Source organism: Agelaius phoeniceus, chromosome 14 (assembly GCF_051311805.1).
Source record: "Agelaius phoeniceus isolate bAgePho1 chromosome 14, bAgePho1.hap1, whole genome shotgun sequence".
NCBI lineage: Eukaryota > Metazoa > Chordata > Aves > Passeriformes > Icteridae > Agelaius > Agelaius phoeniceus.
Window position 1 is genome coordinate 12050580 of NC_135278.1, and position 17720 is coordinate 12068299.

At 43.0% G+C, this 17720-nt stretch overlaps 1 protein-coding gene across 3 annotated transcripts in view; it reads left to right on the plus strand.

Annotated features, from left to right (window-relative positions):
• The first annotated feature begins 2770 nt into the window (after positions 1-2770).
• KIAA1210 (KIAA1210 ortholog) overlaps positions 2771-17720 on the plus strand; it is a 50317-nt gene continuing 35367 nt past the window's right edge. For 2 of the 3 annotated variants that reach the window (XM_077186039.1, XM_054641718.2), the window contains exon 1: positions 15063-15240. In XM_077186039.1, the coding sequence (XP_077042154.1) occupies positions 15179-15240 (62 nt within the window). In that variant the 5' untranslated portion in view covers positions 15063-15178. Of the gene's footprint in view, positions 3051-15062; positions 15241-17720 lie in introns of those variants that run through there. The other variant, XM_077186040.1, reaches the window with a different exon arrangement.

Consider the following 17720-nt stretch of genomic DNA (forward strand, 5'->3'; position numbering starts at 1 on the left):
CCACTGGCAAGTTAGATCTTTGCTGCCCAGAATGAAGTCTGATTTGTAACTCCTATTTGAGAATTTGAGAGTTCAGGAACATGTTGTAGGACTGCATTACAAACAGCTTGTGATACCATGTAGCCAAAGAGAGCTGATTTTTGCCTTGTGGTCCAATGGCCTTCTTACATGGAGTGAGTCTGTTCCAGGTGTGGAACAGGCACCTGACCCAAGAATGCCCTGAATTACACCTATTCCTCACATCAAAAGCACAGACCAACTTGTTGCTGGATTTGCTTTATTTATTAGTTTTTATTTCCATCTCCATCACATTTCTGTTTCTTTTTTCAGTTGCATCTTCTGAGTTTCTAGCTATGCTCTCCATCCAGTAATGTGCAAGGAGAAAGGGCTGTGGAATGTGAAGAAGACACTGTGCTGAAGGCTATTAAGATCCTGTCATTCCTGGAGATAAATGTGTAAACATCTGCAGCATAAAACAGCTCCAGATGGGACTTTTTACCAAGTTTCAGAAAATGTGTCAGAGAGGAATATTGGAAAGACAGACTGTTTGTGCTGGGGAATTGCTTTCCTCAGAAATATACTGTTGTGAACTTGCAGCTAAAATCTTTCCCTCACTGGCTTCATCTTCCCCCCTTCCAGGACCATAAGTTTCAGTTCAATCATGTCAAACAGGACAGACAGTCACTTGACAAGAAAGCTTGATTGATCAGTATGTATAGCAACCTCACTAGGAAGTTTTGGAGGTGTATTTTAACTACAGATGAAAATCCAAGTGTGAATTCTCAGTATTGGTTCCTTTTTTTTGAAAGGCAGCAGATGTCAAAACTAATCTGCACAAGCTACAGATACTTCTGGAAGAGGTGAAGAAAAAAGAAAACATAAATCCACATGTGATTCTTGCAATGTAAGAGTCTTAGTACCCCTAGGAAGCCCACTCATTGACACTGAAAGAGTAAATGAAATCTCTGACTTCCTGAAAACAACCACTTGGATTTCCCTCCAGGTCTAATGAGCCAGAAAGATTTTATATATCAGAAGTAACTGGGTGATGTGAAGGAAAATTGGTGCATGCCCGGATCAGGTCAAACCAGTAGCACTGTTAGAAGGATTGGGAAATGTTGTCTCTGCTCCATCAGTGTTGGATATGGAAATGCTATTTATGGCAGGCACACGTGTTGCTCACAAGCACCTATTTTTACTTACACTGGAGACATCCACTTTGCATTTTGGAGTACATGAGCTGTCTTCACTCGTGTCACTGCATCCCTGAAGGAGGACTTGTTACTTCTGTGCCACTTCTGCAACAGAGCAGGTCAGTCTGTTTCAATGGAAATTGGTAGCCAACTTCAACATTAATAGATTCAAAGGTTAGAAGGTGGGAGTGATCAATAAACTCTGCATTTTCCTAGGTGTAACTTTGCAGTGTTTTTGTTGCAGAAATGCAACAAGATGGATGGATTCTCATCTCATTTATTGAGCTGAGATTGGTTCAGTTGCTGAACTTGATTTGACACAAACAAAGACGCTACATAGTGATCCAGTAGAATCCAGTTTTCAACAGGCTAGGGAAGCACTTCATTGATTTCCCAGCCTGATGCATTTCTAGTTATACAATTCCCTCAATGGGAAAATCTTTCAGACCCTCAAAGCCATCCCACAGCCTGAACAATGTTACCTGAATCATGTTGCTGAGAGGATGCTTCTCGCTGTGCCTTGAGCCCTCCAGGTAATGTGCTGCGTGCTGACTTAGGTCAAGGTGAATGTTTTCCTGTGACATTGTGTCTCAGTAGCTGAGCCCCAAAAGCTGTCACTCGCATCACATGAAGCTGAGTCAGGGAAGGTTTAGGTTAGATACCAGGAAAAGGTTTTCCAGCCAGAGAGTGGTTGGGCACTAAAACAGGCTCCCCAAGGAAGTGGTTACAGGACCAAGCCTCTCTGAGCACAGGGAGTGTTTGGACAATGCTCTCAGGCACATGATGTGATTCTTGGGGTGCCTTGTTCAGGGCCAGGAGTTGGACCCGATGATCTTGATGGGTCCCTTCCAACTCAGCACATTCTGTGATTCTGTGGTCACGCCATGCTTGTGCCTTCACAGCTGGGTTGTTACAGGTGTCTCAGACTGGAGCCTGTACGATCCCATGGACAACAAACCAGTAGGAAACCTTGGAGGCAGCAGGGACTTCCCAGGGCACAAAGGCTTGAGAAAGAGCCAAAATTTCTTCAGCGTCAAAGGCAAAGTGTTTTGTGTAAGGTGCTCTCCCAGGCCAGCGCAGGCTTCGGGCAGCGCGTCCCGGCGGTGCTGCCCACCGGGCTGAGCCGCTCTCAGCGGGGCTCGGCCCGGCCCGGGGTGTGTGTGCTCCCGCGGAGGTGCGGCCGGTGCCCGGTGCCCGCTGGGCGGCTGCAGGAGGTGCGGCCGGTGCCCGGTGCCCGCTGGGCGGCTGCAGGAGGTGCGGCCGGTGCCCGGGGCGGCGGGAGGTGCGGCCGGTGCCCGGTGCCCGGTGCCCGCTGGGCGGCGGCGGGAGGTGCGGCCGGTGCCCGGTGCCCGGTGCCCGCTGGGCGGCTGCAGGAGGTGCGGCCGGTGCCCGGTGCCCGCTGGGCGGCGGCGGGAGGTGCGGCCGGTGCCCGGGGCGGCGGGCGCGGCGGGGCGCGGGCGGCGGCCGGTGAGTGGCGGCGGGGCCGGGGCCGGGGCCGGGGCCGGGGCCGGGGCCGGGGCCGGGGCCGGGCGGGGCGGGGCGGTCACCGGGACGGGCACAGGCCCGGCTCCCGGCACGGGAAAGGCTCCGTGCCGGCCCCTCGGCAGCCGCCGTGCCGGGGCAGCTCTCGGGCGGGCGCTGCCCCCGCGGAGCCCCGGGCCGGTGGCGGGGCCGGGATAACGCCGGTGAGCGCTCCCGGCCGAGCTTCCCGTGGGACGCTCTTGGTTCCAGTGCTGCACTCTCGGCTCCCTACGGCTGCGAACGCAGAGGCTGGCGGCTACATGGGCATCCTCATCCTGAACTTACAGGCTTGCAGTCTTGCAGTGTCGGACCTCCACGTTTTATGCTCCAAATCAGGTTTTTAACCTATGATAGGTAGCTGGAGTTAGGTGGCTGGTTGTTAATATGAGCTGGACTTTATTTGTCTCTTATGTCGTTGGTAGAATTGCTGGAATTGGTGTCTGTCTCCCAGGTGTGAGGACTTAGCACTGGTGTGGGGGACTGGGAGAATCCCTGTGATCTCAGAGCTTCTGTGAGGAGTGAATGGAGAGAAGTAGCAGAGACTTGTAAAGGCTCAGATCCATAAAGTGTTGTAGAATGAAAAGACATTGTGTCATTTCTTTCATGATTATTTTGCTGATACACTTAATGGCTTGATATTAACAAACAGCTGTATGCAGGAATAAAGCCTTAATCGTGTAACAACTTTGATGAATTTTCTGTGATAACTGTGCTTGAACAAGTCAGAGTGGCTGAGGAAAGGGCAGGTGCTTTCACCCAGGTGATGAGCTGCAGACAGGCTACGAGCACAAAATATCCAGGATCCCCTTCGAAACTCCTGCAGTCTTTTCTATTTCCTAGTTCAACTCCTCTTTTATAAATGCCATTCAAAGGGACCCTTTTCCCTTCCAGCCCTTGTGCTGTCCTTACACCACATCCTGTGGAGAGCTGAGTGGACTTCTCTGCCTAGAGCTGTGTACTGAGCAGAGCTCGTCTGATGCATGTTTGGATGGGGTCTTGCTCATTTCAGACCTGGTGTAGCAGACTGCAGAAATTAAGAGTTAGCCTAGTACACACACATTCTGGTCCACTCGGGATTACAGTCACTGGGGATCTTTTACACTTCATGCTGTCTTTCTGGTATTTGACAGAAACTGAAAGCAGTTAAAGGTAACTTGAAATGTACTGTTTGAAACCTTTAAAACAGAAAGGCAAGCTTGGTGGCCTTATCTTTTATTAACAGCTTCATGAATGTGAGTTTTCTATTTCTTTTTCTCTCACACAATACAATAGATGATAATTAGGACTCCAATACCTTTGCAGATCCATTGAAAATAGGAAATGCAAATATATATATTTATATTGCTGCTGTACAACAAATACAATGAAAGCTTAATCCAGCATGGCATAAATTTTTGCACTGCTTGTTCAGTTGGTTGTTTATAGTTTGGACCTCTAGCTCTATAATACATGGACCAGTACATTGCTAATGCTTCAGGCCAATTCCTGAAGAATATTGTACCAGAAAATTTATGTTTACTTAGTGAAATTGCTCATCTGTTTCCAAAGGATGTCAGTAGATGACTTATGATAAGTAGACAACTTATCAAGATGAGCATTCTACATAAAGAAGCTACACTTCTCCAGACTGAGCTCCTATTTAGTCACAAGGAAACACAGCCCTATCACACAGGCAGTGTGAGGTCTGCAAGGATTCCAGAACTGTCCAGTCCAATGTAGAATTTTGGTCCATATCTGCAAAATTAAAAGTTGACTTGGTTCTCACTATAGTATAAGAAAGTGCAAAGCACTTCTTACCTTGGACTTGACCTGACTTGACTCAAGTTTAGAATATATTTAGATATTTATGGGATTTATTTATGTATATAAATGCTTTTTCTAATGTGCAAACCCAAATTACTTGGATGTTATATGAACAAAAAATAAATCTCTCAATTTTTCCAGATCACTGTGAGTTGGAAGGTTTTTCCACATAAGCTGTTTGCTTATGATTCTGTCAAAGATTTGATGGAAGTTTTCAGAAAATGAGATGTCAGATTCCTGTGACCACAGAGATAGAGACATGCCTAATGCAGATTTGATGATTCAAAACTCTGTCCTTTGGAACCCACAGTACAGGGGTTTTGACTGTATTCAGACATTTGGGAAGTAGATCCCCCTTTAGACTTCTTTTTAGTTTTTCTGGGAGCAATTAAGTGCAGACAACTATCAAAAGTTAAATTTTATCACTTAAGAAATTTTACTGGCACTGGTTTCTGTTTCAAAGTTAATATTTTTTCCACTTGTAATGGTTCTTAATTTGCGGGTCAGGGAATTTCCTTCAGACAAATGCACAGCTCTGTTTTCTTTCTCCAGAAGATGATGTATGGCAGAGGAGAAACAAGTTGTACTTGATCCAAAGACTTGCTCAATACAGGCCCATTTATTTAAATTCTAAACACATTTATTTAGAGATCAGTGGGTACTTAGAATATTTCACAAGAAAGCACTAGCTGCAAGTTCAAATACTGGAATCTTGCATAAGCACTAAGAAAAGGGCTAAGATGTTACTCAGTTTTGAACAGCTGTGAAAATGGGTACTCAGGGAGCAATAATTTGTGTGTGTGTGAATGTGATATATTTAATACAAACAAACACATCTTTAGTTGTTCCTGCTTAATATCAGCTAAAATTGTCTACAACTTTGACTGGGATGTTTCCTGTATCTGATACTGTTGAAGTATGTTAGGCATTCATTCATAGGAATTTATTGATTTGTATGAAGTCTCTCTATATATAAATGAAAAGGAAGTACACATGGTATATATTAAACTGGGGAGCTGATTCTTTTTTTCTGCTGAGGATTTTCAGTAATCCTTATGCTTGTGCTGTGGACAGTGTGCGTGGTGTGGTTGGTCTCAATATCTTTAGTTATGTAACATAAACATCAAGCTGTGCTGTAAGTCAAACAGGGGACAAAGCAGTGTGACTGCAGCCTCTGTGGCACATCAGTCTGCAAGCTGACTGCTGTGATCTGAAGAGTTGAATTTAGTGGAAAGGGTGTCATTGGTTTTAATGAGCTCTGGATATAGCCCAAACTCAGGAATCAGTGGCTTGGTTTTATTGGAGTGGCACCAGCATCATGTTGAGTCATGTGTGCACAGGTACATAGACATCCTCTTAAAGTTTAAAAGGAGTGCCAATGCCACAAGCAGAGATGCCATTGGTATTTCATCATTTTCTCCTAAATGAATTCAAACACATTGCATGAGATTTCGGTTCTTGACACTGGGTTTAGTGGAAATGGCAGTTCTCATCATTCCCTCAGATGAGTTTCTATGCCAGTTCTTCTGTCTAAGTTCAATCGATTGTGTGGTTTAAACATAAACAGATTTCTCTCCATTTGGAGAGGTTTATCTCTGTGTCTTCAGCTGACAGCTTCTGTGTGCAATGGGAAGGAGTGCTACAGGTTAGAACTTGAAACCACCTCTTTGGTGAGCAGCAGACACTCACTGATGTTATTAACAAGGATTGTTTCAACTGCTACTCATCCCTGACTCCTGCTGACTATTGCAGTTCTCCCCCAAACTCTCGTAAGATCTCATCAGGTCATAGCTAACACAGCCAAGTGATCATGCGAGGCTCTGAACATTATTCTGAGTGACCAAAACTGCAGCAAAACTGCCAAAATACACACTCAGTCACAAAGCTTGAAAGCAGGATCTTTAATGATTCAGAAACTCAAAATGGAGATAGCACCAAATATTATTTCCAATATACCCACTTGTTTAAGCTGTCTCCTAGTTTAGCTGCCTCAGGAATGCTGAATTTGGGGTGGCTGCACTATTCTAAGCTCTTAAAACTGCAGGAAGTAGTGAGGATCTTACTTCTTGAAACAGCTGCTTAAAAGCCTGTGGGGGGGAACGGAGCTTAGTGTGCACACTCATTTTGCTCCCAACTTTGACACCCTCTTTAGGGCTAACTTCAGCAAAATAGCATGTCAAGAAACCACACAGCCCATCCTGTCATTTCACTGCCATTCTTTTCATCTGCTGTTCCACTCATTTTTCTTTCTGCTGAATGTGCATTTCTTAGAATTAACCGATATTTGCCCATAAAAAAGGCTGCCATCATTCCTAGGAGTCTGTTAAATATTATTGGTACAACTTGCAGCAAATCACATTATAGTGCCTTGTGGTCAAATGTGTCCTTTCTTTTCTCGCAGTTAATGCTTCATGAGACCATTTTTGTACACCACTAGGTTAAGTGGGAAGGGTATTTGCCAGCAAACAGAGGGTTAATGCTGCTGGATTTGGCTGGTCCATTGCCAGTCTTTGCTCTTTTGAGTGCCAAGACTTTTTTTTGTGACTTTTTTTTTCTTTTTAAAAGATGTGTAGCTTGGTAGAGTTGAGCTGCAGCTCTTACTAGGCAATATGGGGACATTTGTGCGTCCCTGAATCCTGGTGTTTCCTAAACTGGCCTTTTTTCACAGTTCTGTCACTCACTGCACATGGCTGCAGCAGGGTAACAGAGATCTAAGGCTCTTCCTCACAATGTCAGGATAAATTTTATCCTATTGTTGAAGAAGCTATTTGTATTTTCCTAAGCACTGGTAATGACAGGAGGGGGAACTTTTGGAGAGGATGCATTCTCTGGTCCTGTTTCTCCAAGAGTGTCAGAATTTCTGAGCTCTGCTGAATTTGCCCTGGTTTTTTATATGATAATGATTTCATTATCTCAGGAGGAGGAAGTGAAAGGACAAGTGAAAGGAAGAGGTAGGCTGTGTGGTTTGCTTGACATTTGAGAAATGATCCAAGAGTTTCTCTATAAACTTAAACTATAGACCCACAGTATAACTTCCCAGAAACCTGTTAGGAGCAGGCAGTGTTTATCTCCAGGTAATATACAGAGTCCCTTGAGGACTCAGTCAGTACCATGCCAGGAAGGATCAGTTATATTGGCCTCTGTGTCGTGTCCAAAGCAACTGTTTCATGAGAGAAGCTGAGTTAGTGCTCTTGGGTGGGTGTTGATAAAATCTGCAGGAGGGGTAGGTGACTTTTCAGCTCCATGGTGGATGGTGACAACTGCTCCCCTTTCTGTTTGGACCTGCAACATTGGCTGGCATTTCACTGTATGAATAGCTGGGTGGAAGGATCCACTCAGTAGCAAGGATGATTTAACACCTGATGCCAATACCAGTGGATCTCAAGTATGTTCTGTTTAAAGATTAGCTATAGGGGCTGCAGTGGTGAGGCTGAGAGTGGCATTTATCCTAGGAAAGCTGTAGGTATTCCCTGAACTCCATGGTAAAGCAGGGAGATACTACAACAGTGAACTTAGATTTGAAATGTCTCTTAGCTGCTGCTTTTTTGGCTACCACTGATCCTGGGATGATCACACATCAGACACACCCATCAGCTCAGCAAATAGCTAAAGTGTGTGCCAGGCTCTGTGGCTGGGAAGGACCAGGCAGAGATTCAGTTTAAACATGTGATGATGTGACTTAGTGACACAGAACTGTGGTTTATTCAACACTTTAAGGTAAAATTCTTCTGCAATAAGCTTATTTCCTGCCTCTGGGATATATTAGATATTTTCCCTTCCCCCTACTGTGAGGACAGTGCCAGCATATTTAAGAGACAATTGGGAGCATAATGGGATATTTGAAGATTGCCAGAACTTGTCTGAGTAATATGTTAGGCTGCTGTGTAAGAACTCTCATGTGCTATGTGTCTACTCTGGTGAAATTGGCTCAGTATGAGGTATTTTTTATTATGTGATGATTTTAAAACTCTCAACATGCAGGGCCAAATCATGTTGTGCAGTCACTGATTTCTAATTGAACTCAGCATTTTGATGCCAGTATTCCTGTATGAGTTCCCATGGCTGAAGGCTGGCTAGGGAACTTAAAGTTATCTTGGATATTTATAGGGTGGCTATTCTTGTAGGGTCTTTCTGGCTCTCCTTATTGAGCAAGGACTCATGGGGAAAGGCTCTAAAATACAGTTTCAGTCAGCTGGAACTTTTGAGTTCAGTTGCAGTTTATGGATTCTGGAGCAGTCACTGAATTACTTGTCCTCAGCTCTCCCCACTGCATCTGCAATATGGAATAATGCATTCTGTACAGAGGGGCAGAGGTCTGATATCTCACAGATATCAAGTGATAGGAATAAATTTATTGTTACTCAATATTTTCACTTATTTTGCTGATTGAGGGATGAACCAGGTACTATATTTATGCCTTTATACAGAGGGGAGGTAACAGAGAAAACACCATGTTACCATTGCATACTCATTTGAGTTAAATGTCAGGAGTATGAAGTTCTGAGTTTTATTTTTCTGTTTATTTCCCCTTGGAGAAATAAAGCCTGCAGGCAGGACATTGTGGGACTTCCCTGCCTTTCTCTGAAGGTTAATGGTCACCTTATCTTTAGCCTTGTGTTTTCAGGCACTGGAGTCAGCCAGCCCTTTCCCCAGAGCTGTGCTTCCGTGCTTTCCTGTTTTATTGCTGAGATGGTATCAGAGATGACCTTCACTTCTGAAGTTTGATTTCAGCTGCAGCTGGAATCCAGGATGTTGATGGTTTTAGGAATATTATTCCAGATGTGTGAATCCCTGGTTGTCCTCTTGCTTATACCTGTACAAACAAATCAGAAGTAAGTCTGTTGGGGAGGTGGGCCTACATTAGTGTTAAACTAATATACATGGGAAGTCATTAAGCTTGATTGCTGCTCCCAGCACAGGCATCAGTGGCAGCCTTGGTCTGATCTGTCTCCAAGGGAGCTTGGCAAGAGTGTTTGGAGGACATTAACTGGATCTATCCCTAGAGGGGAATTTGGGAAGAATGGTGTGTAGAAAACTCAATTCATTATTCACATCATCTCAGGATATTTGTTTAGACTCAGTAACTGTTACCTCTGATGTTTGACACTCAGAGCAGGCACTGCTCCATGTGCCTGTAGCTACACACTGTGTTCTCACATTTCTTTCCAGGTGGTCTTGTGTGTTGGTGCCTGCTTGGACATTGAGAAGGAAAAGTTGTGTTGTGGGAACTTAATATTCTCTAACATGGTATTTTTTTAAAGCAGAATGTGGAGAAATAGAGCTCCTTTGTTCAACTTCTGCACCAACCCCACCAGGACAAAAGAACCACAGTTTCCCAGTATATAAAATATTGACCATGCTAGTATTTTCACAGGAAATACCAGCTCTTACACTGTGTCAAAAATAATCTGTTTTTCATTCAGATTATTTAAAATCTTAGATTTAAATTTATGGTCCTGGATAAAAAAAGCAGAGATGTGAGAGGTCTGGTCTGTGTATACAGGGATGCTGTTACTTATCTAAAAATAAATTGCATATTTATATGCAAATAAATCCTTGTAGATTGTAAAATGTCAAACGAACAATTCTATTTCTGGATATGTATTATTTTTTAGGCAATTGATATTTTCTGTCACTGAAGTCTGAGGTTACATCTGTGATCCTGTTGCAAATCTAGGGGAAATTACCTTTTGAATGACACATGGCCTGACCTTCATCTCCAGTTAATCCAGGAAGAGCTCACATTTGGCTGGGGGGACACAAAGGATAGATTTAGAGTGCCAGTATTTTTCTGGCCGTATTTTAGAATTCAGTAATGCACTGGATAGCCCATACCAAAGTTTTTTTTCACTTCTTCCTCAGAGGAGAAGACAGTGTGTTTGTGATAAACTGCAAGGAACAATGAAGACTCAAAATTACCAAACACTGGAATCAAGAGATTATATTATTGCTGCAGTCTTTGAAATATTCTTATTATTGAAGGAGATTGCAGGAAGTCCCTCTAACAGGGAATGACAACAACAAAAATCCCCCAAATCCCACATGTTATACACAAAGGGTGAAAACACACATAATTGGGGCAGCAGAGAGTAATTAGACTTCAGAGCAAGTATCATGGCAAATTCTTCTGGCATGAAGAATTTATTTGTACATGTATAAATAAATACATTGAATAAAAAGCTGAAATAGTGCATATTTGGATTCCTCTGACTGCACTCTTGACTTTCAGTTTCACAGATAGGCTTTGACCCTCATTTTCCTCGTGATATTAATCACAGATGGATGTACAAACTCTACAAGGCAGAAATCCTCTTATCTCCACTTCTTTGTTGTCTGCAGACTACTGTGTTGTTTCCAACCCTGTTTGTTTAAAGCTCTGATAGTGCAGCTTTTAACAGTGATGCTGTTTAGTTGTTTCTTTAGAACTGGAGAGTTTTCACAGAAAATTTCCAAGCCTGGCCAATTTGACAGCCTGTAAATCTCACTTGTAGGAAAGCTGAATCCCTCTCTTCTTCAGCAAAGTGTTTCTTGAGAGCCACATTTGTGTTGGCACTTTGCTGTGAAGTGTTGCTAGGGGTACAATGCAACTTGCTTGTAAGGAGCACACAGAATCTTCATGCCATAAAACCCAAGTGGCTCAAGGATCAGTATATGATGGCTCACCCTATCACAATGTGACATTTACCTTGCTAAGAAGTCATTTCAGAGACATCAAAATGGACTGGAAAACTAAAATGCTACGGTCATCACTTCGGTGTAGGATTTTTACTCCTACCTCTAAATCTGTTTAGTGAAATTCTCAAATGAAACTTTCATCCCTTTCTGAAAATAAATTTTTAAAAATGTAAACCAAAGACCCCTGCTTAAACACGGTTTGTGAAATGTGTGATTTCCTTACTGTGTGACCTCTGGTCCCTTCCTGCTGCGGTGTGTCCGGCTGCCATGCAAGCTTTGGATGAGCACTTGGCAAATGTGGAGTGTTTGCAGTCAGGGAGCTGTGGAGGGGCCTGTCCTTAGAGATCCAGTGGCAAGGGGCTGCAAGAAACACAGTAGCTCTGTTGGACATTAAATATATTCAGCATTGCTGGTTGTGTGTGTAGCTCCTTGCACCTCAGCTCTCAGGCTGTTGGCATGTACCCTGGATATTTGTAATATTTGTGTACTTGAGTTTCCTCCTTTGGATTAGTGATTGCTGTTGGTTACTTCAGTTGAAGAGGTCTTTTTGCAATGACTCAAGTGCATGTGAAACAAAGAGCTTGATGATTTTAGGAGCTGTATTTTGGTGCAGGGATTTCTCAATGGTTGGCTGGCTGGACCTTGCTCAGTCTTGCCTCCCTTGTTCCCTTTGGAGAAATTAAGAAGCTTGTTGGGAAGTTTACCAGGCTCTGAGAGCTTGCTGCTGGTACCACTGTGGGAGGGCACATTGGCCCTGGGACTGCTTGTTCTCCCTGAGGGAGAAGTGAGGCACATTTGGACATGCAGTGGTTTGGATGGGCAGTGGTTTGGACATGCAGTGATTTGGATGGGCAGTTATGTGCAGGGGGCAGTGATGTGGATGGGCAGTGGTTTGGACATGCAGTGGTGTGGATGTTCAGGGATTTTGATGTGCAGTGATTTGGATGTGCAGTGATTTGGATGGGCAGTGATTTGGATCTGCAGTGATTTGGATGTGCAGGGGGCTGGTGCAATGTTGGGCTGTTGATGGAAAGCCATGATAGTGAATTTGAAGAAAGGCCATGATTTTCAAATGAAGTGGGCTATTTCAATCATGCCAAGCCACAGTCTTTAGAGGAAATCCAGATCTGATTTCAGGTGTTTAAACTTGCTGCCTTCCCTATCTTTGAAGAACCATCTTTACCCTGCCAAAGTCTGTGGTTATTTGGTGTTCCACTGCCCCCCAGCTGAAAAGAGTTTAAATAATTAACTGGCAGCAGAGCAGCTCATTCACTTCAGCCCTTGACAAGAGAGGAGCAAATGTCAGTGCAGGGATGTCTGGCTCTCAGGGCAGGTACAGCTCATACCTGCTTGCTTGCACTGATTTGCCTGTGGACATAGAGCTGTGATGTTGATCAACATCTAAGATTTCAGGGCTGTACCCAAAACTCTCAGTGTGTAGCCATTTGAAGCTGTGCTGGTGATAAAGAGGCAGAGGAGTGAATAATAAATCTAGCATGATGTGCCTTGGAGGGTGATATGAAGATAGAGAATCAAAAACTATTAAAGGTGGGATAATTATTTTTAATGACTGTTTACTAGTCTGTGCTTCTTAGAAAGTAAGGGTGTTTTGAGACGGTGCAATGTGTGTTGCTAGCTGCTGGTTGCTGAGAACAGGACTATGTTTGACCTAAATGGAAGCCAACAGATGAAATTTTGCATGTTCAGGTAAGTAACTTCAAGACAAAAGTGCATGAAAGAAAAAAATATTGAAAGGAAGCAAGGGCAAGCCATCTGAGTAGGTTTGGAGGCAGGAAATCTGTTTTATGTTAGCAAAAATGCTGATTTTTTAAGCTTCCAGGCTGTGTTCTATGCCAGTTAAAGTGATGAAATTCTTCCAAAGTCATCAGGATTACACCCTTCCACTAGCTTTAGGGACTGTGCCTTCCCACTGGAAGGCCATTTGATCTTTCTTGATTTTAAAAATAAATGTGAATTTCTCATGAGGTCTCCTTCATTTCTTACTGTAGTACAAATGTTTCTGTTGGCAGCATTTTTCTGAACAAAATGCCAGGCAGATTTCAGATGCAGTCCTACATCCAAGGTTTTGTGCTTTAAGCCAGTTAGAATGTTTCTCCAGTAATCTCCAGGAATTCCTTCCTGGTGGTGGTTGCCCAATAACTGAAGCCTTGATTTTGCTTTTTTTTTTTTCTTCCTGTGGGCTTTGTCTGATGGATGGAGATTAATGCTCTCTAGTGATCCTTTTTCTGCTGGGATTAAGGGTTCAGTGTGAAGTCATCGTGACAAGTGCAGTAATTCCCAACAGTGAAACTCGTTCCAGTCAAACTTCCTCTAGTGCTACTGTATTTTTACTGCTTTGTCTTTTCCCAAGAGACAGAAAATGTGTTATATCTGCTTGAGGTCAGCTTTGATCTGCAAATGCAAATGCACTCTGATGATGGCACTGAAGTTGGCTGCTTGTAGGTGAAGGTGGCTTTTGCTCTCCAGCTAAGTGGGAAAACAGACTAGAGTATGATTTGTTTTCTGTTTGCGATGGCCCTTGCACTTTTTGTCTTCTGATATTTGTGTGACAGCTTTCCTTTGTCTAGGGGCCTTTATAGAAAATTGACAAATGGAGTTGTCCATTCAGAGATGTCAAACTTCTGCACTGTGAGAAAACTGCTGTAGCTGAGCCACTGATGGGACTCCTCACCAGAGGTCCATTTCTCAAACTACATGTGTCTCTCATCAGAAAGGCATTAAAGTATTTTTTCCAAGTGTTCAAAAAGGACTTCTCCACTGTAGATCTGGTATTTCTACTAAATGTCTTGAAGAAACTCATATAAAAATATTTAATAATACTCCCTCCTACTGGCTTGCCAGACCCAAGTATTCAAACACTCTGTACCAGCTGAGAAATACAAATAAATGTGGTTTTCTTCTGATCTTCTAGGAATGACTGTAAATCTTTGCTTTGTTATTATGAGAGTTATGAACCTCCTACTTTGAAATAGCCATGCAATTTTTAATTAGGAGCTGATATTCTTAGCAGGCCATGTGACTGCAGGAGCAGGCTCAGGCTGCTGCTGCTCCCTCCCTGTGTGCAGGCAGCACCAGTGATGTTTTGCCTCCTCTCTGCTTTTACCTCAACAGAGGCCATTGATAACCATGATGCAAATTCATTTCTATATGCATTCAATGCAATGTAATGCTAGAAATGTGTAGTACAGCTGTATTGTCCCCAGGACTTGGGTCACCCCTGTGAATGAGGCTCTTGAGGTTTGTGTTCCCCAGCATTTGCCTGTTCCTACACCCAGTGAGTGCCTCCTTAGCTGTGACAGTGAGTAACAACTGTTGGTAAATTGGCAGAGGTCATCACCAGGCAGTAACTCTGCAATATGGGTGTGATGGCTATTTCAAAGTAATAGTAATTTAAACTCTTAAGTGTTTTGCCTGACCTTGCAATATTGCAGGGATGCAGTTGTTTGGGTTTTTTTCCTGTTAATGTGCAGACTAGCTGGTTAGAATAGATTGTGATTTACAGTGAACTGGGATAATGCCTGTTTTGAAAGATCCTGTGCACTCCTTTTGTGCTGGAGAATAACTACAGCTTTTAGTCACTATTTCAAAGATGTTGCAAGTATTTTCTGTAGCTTTCCTCTGTCTAAAGAATAACAATAACAATTAATCTCCTCAGGGCTTCTTCACATTGTAATTATAACCAAGCCCCTCATTAGTCCCACAGGGGGACAGAATCCAATGCCATATGGTATTTTACACTTCGGATGCTGTGCGTACCAATAGCTGCAAGGAGACAGGAAAAGGGGGAGTTAACAATTCATATCCATTTATGGAGCAGGCACAGCCCTCCTTGGACCCAGTTCAGCAGAGTCTGAGTGCCTCAGATCAGGAACTTTATCTGGCCAGGGGTTGCTGCAGCACGCCGGGGCTCTGGGGAGCTCTGCACAGAATCCCTGGGCTGGCATCCCCACCCTGGAATGAATTAAATGCACACACACCTCCCTGGGAGCACCATGGCTGGCTTCTACGGGTGCCTGAAAAGTAAAAAGTAAGTGCCATGCTGAGCCCTCCCCTGCACCTTCCCAAAGGGAGCTGGGTCCAGTGGGTACTTTGAAATTTGTCTTTGAAATTCTGTCTTTGTTGTGTTGCAGCTGCAGACTTGAACAGAGTGGGTTTGCCTTGGGTCTGAAGTGCCAGCCCGAGCACAAAAGTGCAAAAAAAAAAAAAGTCCTGGCTGAAATATTTGTTTGGTGAAAATTGGTCATGGTTTTTTCTCCTTCAGAGGTATAAGCATGAAATATTGGAAAGGGCATTAAGAACCTTTTTCTGCTTAATTATAGCAAGAGGGAAAATTTCCACTTCCCTAGTGATTAGCTGTATTGTTTCTACATTAACACATAAAAAGGAGAAATACAGAAATACACATTGGCTTTTAAAAAATGTTCAGCTAGAAGTCTGGCAGTAAATGCTCTTTAAGAACTTGATGAGCTCAGTTTTTCTATAAGCAATCTGAGGTTTGTTTCTGTAATTGCTCCCTGTTGAGAGATTTGGTTGTATTTAAAAAAAATTATTTTTTTATTGCTTTGCTGGCATGTTCTGTTGGAGTAGGCTATCAAGGGAAAATAGAATGAGAGAATCCTGTTGGTGCTTTAAAACACCATGAAGATGCATTCTGTTTTTCCTTTGACATTCTCCCTGCTGAGGAATAGAACAAAATTTCCTGCTACCAAACCTGAGGAGTGGTTTGATCTTGTTTTGCACCAACAGACTGCAGAGGGCTCTATCCTTGCACCCGGTGAGAGGTTACAGACAGGGAACAGGCACAGTGGAAGGCAAGTGAAATTGTGTCTTGAGGCTTAAGATATATATATATATAACTATACTGATAGTTAGATGTGTGGGTAAGTCCTGGATAGCAGAGGGAGGAAAATAGCTCAAAAGTGGAGCTGGCAGTTGACTCCTTTTCCTTCTCCCAGACGTTGGATCCCTCATACCAGCAGTTTGTCTCACATTACTCTGGTGGAAATGTGCATTTTCAAAGGCACACAACTCCTACTGGATTTCTGTTAGCTTTTCCATCCCATATTAACTCCTTTCCTCCTTTGATATTTGTGACAGGGAGTTAATATTTGGCAGAGAAGTTTGATTTAGGTAAAGGGAGAGTGTGCCATCAGAACTAGCAAAAGGGCTGTCAGTGAGTCCTGATGAAGGTAGATGGATTGGCACTTGAATTGACAAAAAGTAGTAAATTTACATTGTTTGATTCCCCCCCCCCAAGTCCTTCAGAATCTAATGCACTTAAAACAAATTTGTAATTCAGAGAGAGTCTATATAGGCTGGACAGATGAAGCTTTTTTACATGTGGTAAACCATCTCTTCTTTCCTGGTCAATCTCCACCTGATTTATGAGGAACAGGGTTTTTTTTTATTCAACAAATTCTTCTTTTTTGATATTCTTCAGTTAGGTCTCTACACTTGATATATGTGCACAGCTTATATTCCTCAGCCTGTTATTTCAGCCCTGTGATGTGTTCCCAGGTGAATTAATGCAACTACTAACCCTTTGCAGTCTTCACAGATTTTATGTGCTGATTTGGCTGTGGTTATTGGCACTTAAAATGAGTTCAAGACATCAGTTGCAGAAATAGTGATGTTTTTACCCTGAGATTAATTTTCAATGAAATTTGTTTGCAGTTTAACATGAAGTGTTTGTCTTTCTGGACAAATGTGTCATTGGAACAACTTCCCAAATTCTCGCGTGGTCATTTCACCTGTAGGAGTTAATTTGCTTTCTGAATGAAAGATCTTTTGGAATGAAATTACTTTTATGCTTTAAGCAATTGGTTTGGATACCAGTAGGAATTTGGCCAAAGTGACTTGGAGCTCAGTGCCTGCCAAGAAAGCTGCCATGGACTTTGGGGAAGGGTTCCCCCAGGGCTTTGAGCTGTTGGGTCCAGCTAAAGCACCTGGAGTGTTTTAAAAGCTGCTTTAGGGAGTGCTCTCCTGTGCTGCTGGCACATTTACCCCACTGCCCCACTTTTTACAAGAGGCAGCAAAGGCTCTTGGTACACTGTAATAATGTGTGGCTGAATCTGATTTTGTACACATAGTCTTGTCCCTGTGCTTTGTTAATGTCCTCTTATGAAATGAAAAAAACAGAACCCAAAGCCTAATCCAGGTAATTCTTCATCACAGTCCCAATCTTGGCTGCTATTTCACTGAAATAAAACTTCTAAATTGATTTCATATTTCTCTTTAACCAGCATATGCAACCTGAGTAATCTTGAATTGTTCTGCTAAGTTTATCATCACCCTTGTTGCAGTGTTCTGTTTCTTCCTTGCTCCCAGCATGGTGCCAGAAAAAAAAATATTAAACCTGAACAAATATGATAAAGTTTCCTAAAGCCTGTGGAGGAATCTTTTCATGTGCTACTCAGTTTTTGGGAATAGCCAAGTATGTTGTTATGAGCTGAAAATGTGGTTGCTTGAATAGCAAGGTTCACTGATGGTCAATGCAAACTGCCAATT